At 33.0% G+C, this 13,706-nt stretch overlaps 1 protein-coding gene and 1 long non-coding RNA gene across 2 annotated transcripts; both read left to right on the top strand.

The window, feature by feature from the left end:
* The first annotated feature begins 2,528 nt into the window (after positions 1-2,528).
* LOC146902838 (uncharacterized) lies at positions 2,529-5,907 on the top strand. The gene is made up of 2 exons (XR_015023602.1): positions 2,529-3,409; positions 5,562-5,907. It is a non-coding gene; the product is annotated as an uncharacterized LOC146902838 (long non-coding RNA).
* A 2,595-nt stretch (positions 5,908-8,502) lies between these two features.
* On the top strand, positions 8,503-13,559 carry LOC146902837 (pectin acetylesterase 10-like). Its single transcript, XM_085732122.1, has 12 exons — positions 8,503-9,079; positions 9,793-9,875; positions 9,989-10,118; positions 10,211-10,284; positions 10,488-10,574; positions 10,651-10,775; positions 10,879-10,939; positions 11,615-11,668; positions 11,817-11,894; positions 12,723-12,828; positions 12,922-13,067; positions 13,182-13,559. The coding sequence occupies exons 1-12, from the start codon at positions 8,860-8,862 to the stop codon at positions 13,287-13,289; spliced, it is 1,272 nt and encodes a 423-aa protein (XP_085588248.1). The 5' UTR covers positions 8,503-8,859; the 3' UTR covers positions 13,290-13,559.
* The last annotated feature ends 147 nt before the right edge of the window (positions 13,560-13,706 follow it).

Raw genomic sequence — 13,706 nt, 5'->3', positions numbered from 1 at the left:
TGTCAATAAGCAAAAACTGATGTGAAATGAGCAATTTTCGTCGGTAAACCAATAAGAATTGGGCTCAACAGCCCACTTCGAATTGGGTTACTTGCAAGGTATCATAGAGGAGGGTTAGGGTTTGTTTATTTATACATCCTTCTCCATTCACCTCACTCACTCCATATTTGTTTTTCCGCTTGTTGTATCCATGGCAGCATCTGTCCCTGTGGATGATAGTTGTTGGAACAATATTCGGTCACAGAAGCTTATGGGAGGCACGTTATTACAGTGCTGCAGACATCTGCGACCAAATAGTGTTCCAATGACTATCATCTACACCTCTTCCAGTATCAACATTTAACTTTTTTCATAGGAGATTATTTGTAAGTAAAGTAACAGCATTTTTAAATTTTAATAATGGATGAATATTAATTCATTTTGTTGTTGTTGTTACAGGCCTGAGGATATTGATGGAGTTCCTGAACAACTACAACGGGGTCACACAATTTTATTGTGTAGACAATCGAATCTACACTTGAGAGGGGTAGCTCACAATTGAATTTGCATGCATATTACAGATTTGCATAAAATCCGTCTCTGATTCACATATGAATCATCTCAACACTTGTATCCTCTAGCATAATTTAGTTACCGGTCATTGGTTAAATATTAAACAACGTAATTACTGGTCAGTGGTTAAAATATCAAAGTTATTATTTGCTTAATGTTAATTGAAGACTTGAAAGTGTAAAAATTTGATCTAATAAGCTAATTGATATAACACTTATTTGAGAAAAGATAGAGCACAAAAGATTGATATTCTACGGTAGTTGCATTACATAGGATGAAATAGCAAAGAATATTTTTTCAGGCAGAGAAGAAAGCATGATACTTGAACAAACACTCGAAACATCATGCACACAAACAAGTAACAACATTTTTTTCCCAATCATTCTCTTGACGTGAGTGTTTGGCTTCAAGTTAGAATGCACGAAATTGAATTTTGTGTACCCTATCTACTGTGATTTCATAAATAAAAAATAGTTAGATTATTAGTATAAAGCAACGTGATTCTACTTTCAAATCTCAACACGGTTTTTTATTTTATTTTTTTATCAAGTAAAATAATGGTTAGAATTTATAAAATGAGTTATGCCGTACGAATCTCAACATGCCTAAAAGCATTAAAATGTACACTTTTATTTTTTAGGGGAAAACGTACGCTTTTAGCTTTTAAAATAAAAACATTGAAATATACCACTTCACTTCACATCCAATTATGTTTGAGTGAGTATTTGTCAAATATAATTCTGAATTGAATAGATTTTGTAACACTGAATTTAAAGTGAACTGATTATGTATCAACTAAAAAGTGAAATAATTTGTTTCTAATTACTGCAAAATTTAGTGTAAATTTTTTTTTTTTTTGCCAAATATTTAATTAAAGCATAGTTTGAAGATAAAATCAATTTTATCTAACACTAATCGAGCAACGTCTCCGGAGAAATAGTCCAGTAATTTAGACTGAGACACAGAATGGGCTATGTCCAAGTTAGTTCAATCAATTTTCTATTAAAAAAAAAAAGCTAACACTGACCAAACAGCAGAATTGCTAAAATCACATTTAATAGACACAAAATCACTTCCCATGGTTTCCATTAGTAAAAGCAAACATTAAATCACTTGTGATTCAATCCCATGCTGAGAAACTTCAGCTTCAGCCACAACTGTGGAAAACAGAGTTGTTTGCATGGCACAAAAGCTTTGCTCTTCTACGCTTCGATATACTTCCTTGGACTTGGTGGTGGTGGGGTGGGTGGAATCAGAGGCTGTGTACCTGCTCTAGGAGCTGATCAATTTGATTTGATGACAAGAATCCAAAGGACCGTCTCCAACTACCTAGCTTCTTTGATTGGTTTTTGTTAGCTTAGGTGCCACCTTTGTAGTTCATGCATGTTAGATCACAATTCAAATGTGTCATACCCCAAATTTTGACCACTTTGCTATGTTTTTACCCATTTTTGTCTATATTTCAAAACGGCTTAATTTCTTTTTTTTTATTCGCTTTAACCAGTTAAAATCTTTCTCAATCGTTGTTTAATCATTCAAAGTCTTTTATCTTGCAAGTAAATTTTGTCCGCGCTTCATCTAGTTGAAATTGCTTTATTTGTCTTTTCAGGCATTTTAAATCTTTACGCGTACTTTTAAAGCTTTAAAGTATTTGTGCTCATTTTGTTTAAACCTTTTTTAATTAATTAAGGTCCTTTTGTCCGTATGTCTAAAACATTTAAAAAGCTTTTGCTCACACTTTAAAAATACCGCATTTATTTTAGTCGTATCGGTCGAATTTTCGGTAGAGAGGTATTTTAAAATACCCCATTTACCGAAAGGGACAATTTTAGTTTTTTCTTCATTATTACTTAGTTATTTTTATTTCTTTTTATTCCTTTTATATTCATGTTTCATTGTTATTACTTTATTTTGATTTTATTCACTTTTTTTGGTTCTCCTTCATATCACACACGTAACATTTTATTTTTGTTTTTAAATATTTTCTATCTTTATCATTACTAGATTTAACCATTGTAATCCTTGAAGTCCTTGCTGCCCAAGCAAGGGGCACTTTGGTCCAGTGTTTTTTCATTTAACCTAATTGAGCACTATATATACTGTCCCAATCATTGGCTCAGGGGAGGAGCACAGAATTTCACACACACCTACTCATACACAAAAAAAAACGGCGCTGCTGCCTCATTCACAACACAAACACTTTTTTCTACTCTTTCCCAGAATTTCAAATCAAAATAGAGAAATCCTCAAGAACATACATGAATGTCATTGACAATTTCCCGATCCACTAAGAACACTCATATAATTCCAGCAACGTTTTTTTCATCACTACTAAAACTCAAAATTCATCAAGGCAACCCAACAATTTCCCAGTAACAATTAAACACCATTTTTCATCATCAAAACAGTTTTGAAATCAAAACCCCAACACTACACAACCACAATTTTCCAGATCTCATCATCATAACACAAACCGGACTCATCACTGTCCACAACAACATTCACGGTTCAAGCAAGTAAACCCTCACCAACTCAAATCAATTCAGCCTTTCCTCATATCATGTAAAACCAGATCCAATTCGAACTCGAATAACAACAAGAGCAGCAGCGCTTTTAGATCTCAACGGAAAAACAAGTCGAAGGAAGCTTCTTACAAGCACGGAGGGACGAGTCCGAACAACACTGAACCGTTCGAAACTTCAGCAACTGGATTCAATGTGAGCAATCTGGAATGATTTCGAACCGGGCTTGAACAATAACCTTCAGCAGCTATGTGTGAACCGAGTTTGAAGAAGGAAGAGCGGATTTGAAGTTTTCCCGTAGCATTTTCAGCTGTTTCTCCGATTTGGAACAAGAGGTAACAATCATCTCGTTTTCGTTCATTTTTGTTCTAAAAGTTTCGAAAGTTTAAATATAGATCTAGATTGTTGTGTTTGGATTTTGATTGTTTTGACTGGATATTTGAAAAGAGGAAGAAAAATGATTTTAGAAAATGTTGTTTGTTTTTTTGAAACGGCGGAATTTTGAGTTCCGACGCGGTGGTACCACCACTTGCCGCCGCGTCGGCAAATGCTTTGTTCACCGGAATGTAATGAAGAAGAAGGCAGCCTGCTCTTTTTAAGAAGAATCATATATTGAGATTAGAAAGAAGGAATATCTTATAGAAAGATAAAATGTTTTGTTAAATGAAAGTTTGTCTTTACGGCAACAATCAATATGCCTCCTTTCTATTCCCTTTTATCACATGCTTGCCTGTCCTTCTTTGTTACCACGCTCCTTCTTTTTTTCACCTTTCGATTTGAATCCAGTGGCTATGATGAATTTTCTGTTGTTTAATTTTGGATCCTTTGATCCATCAGGCGGTCCAAATTAACTCAGGCTGAGCCAATTTGCTTTGTTTGCATTTTAATCCTTTCTCTATGCCTTATTTTTATTCTAGTCCTTCTTTTAAAATTTAACCCTATGTTTTTTTACTCAAAAAATTTCACTATGTGTCATGCATTTTTTTAAATACTTTAATCCTTATAATATGCATCTTGTGATTAATTTTGCTTTAATGTTTGTTTTCAAAACTTGCATTCCATGTTTTTTAATATACTTGATGTCATGCATTTTAGTTGGTATTTGTTTTCGTATGTAATGTTCTTCTAAATCTTTTGGTTCATGATCTAATATTTTGGTATGCTTTATTTTTGCATCATATTTAGTATAATCTCATGCATTTTTTTTAATTCTTGCAATTTATTTAATTTCCATGATATTAGTGTGTATTTTAGGTAATTGATGTAATTTATTTTTTCGCATTTTTATTTCTTGCTTTAGAATGCCCCTAGGATGGTATGTAATAGCGTAGTAATTGCACACACCGACACTTGCACCGACACTATCACTTTATTTACCGCTTTATCTCGCTTTATTTTTCCGTTATAACGCTAGCTTTCCGTTAGTTAGAAAAATCTTTTTATCTCAAAAAAATCAAATAAGCAAAAGTCAAATCCTTTTCTCAATAAACCTTGGATCCAAATCCAAGAGGTTTTTCCTTTATTTTCTTAATCAAATTTTCAATGGAGCTTTAATTAAACTTAGACTAAAATTTTGCAAATAAAATGAAACAACCTCACTTCTATTTTATTCTTCTATACCTTTGAGGTCTCGCAACCCTTCTTAAAACCTTTTTTTTCAAAAAATAATTAAAATCAACCCAACCCACAAAAAAATATTCTTAAGAGTGAACTACGATGGTTTTGATCCCTTTTAAGGGTACGTAGGCATGGGTTTATTCCTTCCAAATCGATCAAATAAAAATAACCAAAACTCCAACTTCTTCTCCCTCCATTCTTTCACTTAAACTTCAAGTAATAAATTTTCAAATAAAAATAAAGTTAGAAAGAGGTTCTCACGGAGTACCGTGAACGACGCGGGTGCCTGACACCTTCCCGAATCGTAACCGACCCCCGGATCCAAAAAAGGGTTTTTCAATCTCATTTTTCCCTTCCCAAGAATAAAATCGAGCAAGTCCGGTAGATTGAAGGTTCAAGTCCAATCAATGGCTTGACACCCGAAAATCTTGGTCTACAAAATGGTACAAAGGTTTTCTTATATATCTCTTATGTGCTTCTGCTGCACTAATTTGCATTGTTTCTGGTGAGAGATTCTATTGTACCCGAATTCCAGGAGGGACTCCATTGTTGAGTATTTTACAGGGACCCATTTTCTTCATTCACGTCCATATATATATATATATATATATATATATATATATATATATATATATATATATATATATATATATATATATATATATATATATATAGCTAGCTATTCAAGTTGATAGTAGCACTGAGACTTTAGATTGAATGCGTGTCAAGTGTTTTGGACACCGATACATACTTACATTCAATTATCTCAAATAATTATCGTTTTTGACTTGTGAGAGTGTTAGTATTGTGACAATGTTCGTATCTCTATCGGTGCTTCATATACTTATTCTTTTGTAATTGTTCTTGCAGGTGCTGGCTGTCACAATCAAGAATTGGAGGGTGAAAGTACCTGATAATTATGAGCTGTAAGAAATAGAGTCATAAGTCAGTCCAGTTTCAAGAAAAAATCATCGCTCGCACTACGCAATTCAAGTTAGAGTAAATGTAGCTATTACAATTTTAAATTCAATAATACTAATACTATATTATTAACCAGTATAGGTTAGGTTATCACAAGTTGTATATACCAATTTCCTTAAATATGTGGTCATTGATTGCTAGTGTGTACAGAAAAATATATGTCAGAAGAGGTTAATGATAATCAACTAAACCTTAAATTAAACATAGTTATCTAATATGGTTGGTTTTTGCACCTATATGCAGAGATATCCTTGTTAATTTTTTTTTTTTTTACTATAAGCATCAAGATTCTACTGTGCTAAATTGACAATTGTAGTAATATATTCACTATTACTATGAGTGCACATTTGCATTTGCTGTGCAAGTTGCACCAATAGTATAGAACCGGTTTTTTTTTTTATTAGGGGGTGACAATTTGTTAATAAATTCTTTATTACAATGAACAGTTGCAATTGAAGTGCATCGTTATTGCATATGAAAGTCACATTCAATTCAAGAATATACATCTCTTCTACATGCAACTTTGTGCACAAACATGGTTCTAGACAAAGCTGCCATTCTACCTGAAGGCACAGAAGAAGCAAGAAAATGGAAAGTGTGCACAGTAACACAAGTAAAGATTCCAACAAGAATGGTGGCTATACTATACTTCTAACTACTAAGTACAATAATCATGAACAAACTTGTTGAAGTGCCAATGAATGTGTTCATAAAAGTTCCTATTTTATTTACACATATCTCTATTTTATTTTAATTGTTTTTGTTTTACATATATTATTTCCTTCACCGGTTGTAATCGTAATTCAAGTGTGTGAGACACTAAATATGAATGACTCTTCTAACTTGTTTAATGTGTCCGACACACTAAATGTTGAAGTGCCAATTTCTTTTACTAGTAATGATTTTATAATCATAACATATGTGTTTCATACTAAATACTACTAATCAGTGTGATGTTAGGGAATCTCAATGATCTATTCCACAGAATTGTACTTTGCTCCTCAGCACCCTCATTCAAGCATCCCTGAAATGAAGCTGGGAGAAGCCGCAAGCTATACAATACAACAAGCTCATAAATCAAACTCTTCTGTTTATTGGATTTGTATCTTAAAGTTGTCCAATCTTGTATGTTAACTAGAATTAGCCTATATATTGTTTGATTTCTGGTTGATGTGATTTATAATATGAGAAATGATATTTTGACAACCACTTTTTGACAACTTTTGGACAACTTTCTCTCTCATACTCACATGATATTGTTATCCTCTCTCTTCCTTTTTCTCTCTCATTGTTTTTGACCAATAAGAAGTGAGAAAAACAAGGTTGTCAACAAAGTTGTCATCAAATAGATGTCAAAATATCATTACTCTTATAATATATCATAGTCCATGTGTTGTGTGTCTTTTGGTTGCATATTTTGTTATGTGACAGTGGTCGGTCACTCTGATCTGTATTTTGTGGTCCGTATTTGTAATTTCTAAAATACTCCTCATGAAAACACTAAATACAATAGAAACAGTTAATACGGCTTATATTAAAGACCAACAGATAACTTTTTTGTTATTTATACTTTAATAACTGAGATATTTAGTTTGGTAAAAAAAAAACTAAGATATTTTAGTCATTAAACTCATTTTATTAAAAAATTAGTATAATGATTGATTCCTTAAAAAGAATACATAATGTTTAACGTTGAACAATATTTAATATGAGACCTCCGTGACAGTATTTATTTATGTTTAGATTCGATTCTCATGATGTGGGGAGGTGGGAGCCATAGGTAGTGTGGTTTTCTGGGGTCTTGCATAAAAATATACATACATAAATTAAATTAAATTAAATATAGACACGGTACCACCAAAGTATAAGGAACAAGACAAGTTGGTAGCTAGGTGGGTCACATTTTTTGTTTAGAAAATGTATTTTGCCACAACACAACACAGCTGCATAGGGTCCCATGACCCTCAACTCTGAACATTGAGACTGAGATAGATAGAGTGATGGGAGTGAGGTACAGCTCTGCCCTTCCCTCTCTCACATTTATGTCGGTCACATTTTGCCTATCTTCCTCATTCATCAACCATATACTGGTTTGGTACATGCATTTGGAGTCTCCGTGGCCTTTTGATCAAGATCAGTCGAATTCAAGTTCGATATTTTAAATTATAAAATAATCGTTTTTTTTCTTCTAATGGTTCGATTTTGATAGAACAGTAACCTATGTCCTATATATGTTGCAATCTCGGTAACTTTAAAGAATTCTATTTTCTGAACTATGTGTATGTTTGGTTTCACTTTATAACTTATAGAATCATGTTTGGTTTACCTAAATATGATTTGATCATAGATTGCTAATGTCTAGCTTCTAGATTTAGAATTGATTTCAATCTCAAAATCAACTTTTTCCAAAAGGTAACAATTCTAGTTTTTGTGGTGACATGTGATTAATTCTCAAATTTATTCGACGGAAATCAGTTTACATCTAATTCATTTTTAATAAAAAAAAACTTTTTTTTATCTAGTAGCTAGAGCTCATACAATTTAATTGTAGAGGAGCGTAGCGTCCGGGGTTCAAACCCAACCCCTGCATATAATATACAATATCCCTATCAACTGAGATAAACTCACGGCGATAAAAAAAAAAACTTTATTAAATCAATTCAACGATGACCAAACACAAATTTCATTTTATGCATTTTGTTTTCTCCTAAATACTCCTTCTAATCATCGTTATAAATAAAAATTTACTTTTAAAATTTATTAAATAACTGATCTGATCGTAATTCTCCCTTGAGAGTACTTGTATTGCATTGTTGTATTGTTGAACTTTGTCACATAAACACTTTTTCAATTGCATTTATGTGAAAAGTGCCCTCCTTTTCTTTTTCTTCTGTTTCCCTTTTAACTCTGTGATCAGTTATTACTTGCTGTTATTGCTGCATTGAATAACCAATCTATACCCAACTCCAAAACCTTGTTATTTATTATCATTATTGATACCATTTTCTGACTTGTGACTCACCTTTTCTATATATTCCACACCTTTCCTAATAAAACTTTATTTATTGTACTTTTATTTTTCCTCCTACATATACTTGTTCTGCATTCACACACTCCTTCTCTTTTTGAACTCTTTCTTTGCATACTTTTTAAGGTTCTTTTAACTTTTGTTGTGTCCTAACTCTATATGACAATGTGTCAAACAAAAAAGAGTTTTGTAGGCATGAAACTGCTATGTGTATTTGGATTCATAGGCTTTGTGATTGTGAAAGGTGTGGATGTGGAACTTGAAGGTTTAGAGAATGGTAATGTGACAGACATGCTATATGTCAGAGGAAGAGGTTTCAACTATAGACCTTTGATGGTTGGTCTTACTCTTATTAATGGAGCTGCTGCTAAAGGAGCTGGTATCCCCCTATGCATTTGCATTAACTCATAGATTATAGTTACTACTATGTTTTGTTCCATAGTGTGTTTCTTTCTAATTTGGTAAATAACTATAATTGAAGTCATCATTTGTTGTTTTGTTTTCAAATCATCATTGTTTTGTGGATACTGATTTATGGAATTGAGTTGAGAATCCTCCTTTGTCTGTGGAATAACCATCAAGAATGAAGAAGAAATCTGTTCTTCATATCTAAAGCATAGCTATTAGTGTGTTCTTGGTTTGGCAGTAAGAAATAGATTTTGAATCAATTGATTCTGTGAAATTGATTTTGCCTACAATTGAGTTGAATGTAAAACAATTTATGTAAAAAAGGGTTTAACAATAAATTGAAGGTTAAAAATCAATTTTGTATAGACAAAAATTCACATTTCTAGCTTCAAATTAGAATCAATTCCACGTTAGAACATTCAATTCAATCCAAACATATTAAAACCAATTCTACACCACCAAAATCAATTAGTTTCTTTTTTACATTTTTCCTACTTTAGTTGAGATCTGGAGATATGGTGATATGTATCAAACTTTTCTTGATTATACAGCTGACTTTAAGTGTGATATGGGCCCTTTCATTATTTAGAATCATTGATATGCAACTCACAGCTGTAAAGACATAAAAGCTATCAGATAATTGCTCAATGTGATTGATTTGTATTTTTTTTTTTTTTTTTGTAGTCTGCCTTGATGGATCTTTACCGGCTTACCACTTCCACCGTGGTTACGGTTCAGGATCAAATAGTTGGCTAATACATTTGGAGGTATGTAATCTATGGCGAGACACATGAACTTTGAACAAAGTTTCACATAAGGCAGGGCATTAGGCATAGGGTAATTAGAAAATAAATAACAATAACATTCCTTTTGGTGACAGGGAGGAGGCTGGTGTGGAACTGTGAGAAATTGTATTTACAGTAAGAAAACGCGACATGGTTCATCATATTTTATGGAAAAACAAATACCATTTATTGGAATATTGAGCAACAAAGTTGCGGAAAATCCAGGTCATAAATCTTAGACTCAGCAACATCACTATTGTTTCCCCAATTATATACATAGAAATTAACAGCTTTCATTTGGATGATTATACATGCAGATTTTTTCAATTGGAATAGAGTAAAAATTCGTTATTGTGATGGCGCATCGTTTAGTGGGGACAGTCAGAATGAGGTAAGGAGGGGATGTAAACATTGTATATTTATTTCACTAGTTATCCCTAATGGTATTCCATTCTCTCTTTTTCATAATTTAAATTTGTTTTCCAACGTTATCTCATTTAAGTGATCACCTTGAAGTTTTAGGTAGCATTGTTGGATTATGTTGATGGTTGAATGTGATTGAAGTATTGGTCTGAATTTATATTTTCTCCACAGGCAGCAAGGTTGTATTTCAGAGGGCAGCGCATATGGCAAGCTGCAATGGAAGATTTAATGTCGAAAGGAATGCGCTATGCCAAACAGGTTTACATCTGAAAATTTCAAAGAAAAATAATTCCCTGCCCGAAATCTGTTTGACATTTTTGTTTTTGTTCTTTAGGCTCTTCTATCTGGATGTTCTGCAGGAGGTTTATCAGCTATACTACATTGCGATGAATTTCGGGAATTGTTTCCTAGAACAACTAGAGTAAAGTGCTTTAGTGATGCTGGACTATTCCTTGACTCGTAAACATTAACCAATGAACTTTCAATTCTAATCTATTATTCACTCGGTCTGATCTATATCTCCATTCTGATTTAATGACAAAATAATTGTCTGGAATTGCAGTGTTGATGTATCTGGCCGTCGCAGTTTAAGGAATTTGTTTGGCAGTGTAGTGACTTTACAGGTATTTTCTCATTTGAGAATTTCTTCTTGCTGTCTTCTGTTCTATTTCATAATAGAAAATAAAATATGGTTTAGCCGAAAATAAAATCTCTGGAATTAGGCTCCGAAATATGGTTAAACAATTATTTGCCTCTGGTTAACCACCTAGTAGTCACATAGTATATTGGTGGTTAAGACGCAGTTTGTAATTACTTTGTATGTTGGAAAGCGTCTTTGATTCCCAACTAAATAAATTAAAAAAAAAAAAAAAAAAACTGATTTTCTTCATTAATATTAGAGTATGGAGGAGCTAAGTTGGTTAAAGTTAGTTACTATTGTTAACTAGTAACAGTTGCAACTTGCAGTTAACTCAACACATCTATACTCTAATAATTACTGAACTAGAACAACGACAACCAACAGTAATATAGTGTTTCTAAATTTATTCATATTGATTGATCAATTATAACCTTTGTCTTTGGCTCATCCTCCTAAAGGAAGGGTGAAAAACAGTAATATGTAATCATTGTAATCAGAAAACTATATTGGAAGTTTAACTTCAATGATCATATTGTGGAAATTTACTTCAGTTTCATGGTTGAATGATACCTGTAACTTCTGATTGCTTGAATACCGGCAAGACATATATGTATAACTGGTGCGGCGGAAAATTATTTGATGTATCTTTGCACTGCAGGGTGCGCATAAGAGCCTTCCAAGAAGTTGTACCAATCACCTCAATCCAATTTTGGTAACTACTATTCCTTTATTCAACATTGCAAATTTACAGAACTAGTATCAGTATACTAAAATTGTAGTATGTGGAAATCTAATACTGTCGATTTTTTAAAACATAGAGGCATCTCATTTCCCTTTCTTTTTTGATATTCCATTCGCAGTGCTTTTTCCCTCAGCATTTAATTGCAAGTGTAAGGACGCCACTATTTCTTCTCAATGCAGCTTATGATACTTGGCAGGTATGTTCCTTCCACCATATACCTTACAGCTGGTTTGACATGAAGTCAGAGACAGTAATCTTTTTAAAAATAACTATCATTAACCAGTGATGCACATGAAAATAATAATTATGCAAATTTATTCTAATATGTAGTTTATGTTATGTATGTGTTTGATGTAGTAGGCTACTTGAGGGTGGTCCATGTATATGGTACTTGCAGAGTCAATACTATTCCATCTGCATAGTGATTTGATGAAATATAATTAGGACAATGCATGCAGTCAACATGCCATTATATTTAGCCTTAGAAATATGAGCTCACCCTAAATCCTCAAGTACAGTTGTCCATAAGCTTGCTCTTTAAGCCATTTTTCTCAATCTCCTTTAACTGGTGCTTCTGGAAAACCTGGCCAATAATATCTGCCATAGCATGAAAAATAGTCTTCATACACATTGTGGTCCTCATAAAATTATGCTAGAACTTATGCTTAGTTGATTTGAACTTAGGATCATTCTATGTTACCAACAAAGTCTGAATAAGGTATAATGAGTTAAGGACTCTTCTTCGAGAATATCTTCGAAGGTTTGGACGAAGTTTTGTTTCACTGAAGCTTGATTCTTTGAACACAAGATGAATATAACATACAATGTAAGAGTCATACCCTACTAAATATCATAAAATAAAGGAAAAGTAATTGTCTTTTCATCAATAATCTTCGTTTTACGTATTTCACTATTTCACATCGTTAAATGTATTTATCCCTTGAAAAGGTTGATGTTTATTTGGGAGGACGGACTCACCAGCCAAATCCTTAATTATTTGTGATTGGTTCCCTTTTGTTGGCAGATTCAAGCCAGTCTAGCTCCACCATCTGCTGACTACCGTTGGAATTGGTATGACTGCAGAAAAAATTATGCTCGTTGTAGTTCACCACAGATACAATATCTACAAGGTAATTAATTAAACAGAAGTTTCAAAGAGTAGTTGTTTCTAGTGGTTTGAGTAGCATATTCATGATATCAGTTCTTGAATGAAAATGAAATAGGTTTTCGAAATCAGATGCTTAGAGTTACAAGACGCTTCTCAAGGTCCCGCCAAAACGGGTTATTCATTAATTCGTGTTTCGCTCACTGCCAATCTGAAAGACAGGATACATGGCATGCACGCGGTTCTCCTCATATTGGAAATAAAGTAAGTCTATTGTAATCTATTCTAACTATTGCTTATAGTAATTTTGATCAAATTAGATTATATTATACAAGACCCTTCTAATAGTAATGGGTGTGTGTCTTAAAATACAAGCAGGGGATCGCAGATTCTGTCGGGAACTGGTTTTTTGACCGAGTTGGTGTCCAAGCTATTGGGTGTGCTTACCCTTGTGACAAAACATGCCATAATTTGGTTTTCAACTGATAGAGATAATACCAAACCACCAAAGTTTCATTCTTTCATTACTTTTCTTCTGCACTTGCTTTGCAAATACGTCTTTCTGATCTCCAGAAAGAAAGAAAAAAAGTCATTGTATTGTCATAAATTGATTATATTATTCAATTTTGGTTGCATAATTATTTTTTTTTGCTAGTTAGTAGATTCTGGTTCCCATCTAAGGAACTTTCAAACATTATTGCACTCCAAATGTCTATCTCTTTACACATTATATACATACTCTTGTAATTTAGCCTATCTTTTTCCTCATCTCACCATGTATTTATAACGAAAATTTGATTTTGAGCGTAAAGCAATTCAATGACCATGAGAAAATCTAAAGCTTCCCAACTATGGACATATTAACAGGTCATTGCTGAGCTGACTGTTATCTCAAGTGGCACC

Source organism: Medicago sativa, chromosome 8 (assembly GCF_051527215.1).
Source record: "Medicago sativa cultivar Bolivia chromosome 8, Bolivia_mono, whole genome shotgun sequence".
In the NCBI taxonomy this organism is placed as follows: Eukaryota; Viridiplantae; Streptophyta; class Magnoliopsida; order Fabales; family Fabaceae; genus Medicago; species Medicago sativa.
Note: the sequence above shows the minus strand (reverse complement) of the source record. Positions and strands in the feature narration are given on the sequence as shown.

Excerpts from the sequence above, each read along its gene's own strand:
- LOC146902837 (XM_085732122.1), top strand. The coding sequence starts at position 8,860 with ATGACAATGTGTCAAACAAAAAAGAGTTTTGTAGGCATGAAACTGCTA. Across the intron at positions 10,119-10,210 it reads CAAAGTTGCGGAAAATCCAG|ATTTTTTCAATTGGAATAGA; the intron begins GTCATAAATCTT and ends TTATACATGCAG. Across the intron at positions 11,895-12,722 it reads CAGCTTATGATACTTGGCAG|ATTCAAGCCAGTCTAGCTCC; the intron begins GTATGTTCCTTC and ends TTTTGTTGGCAG.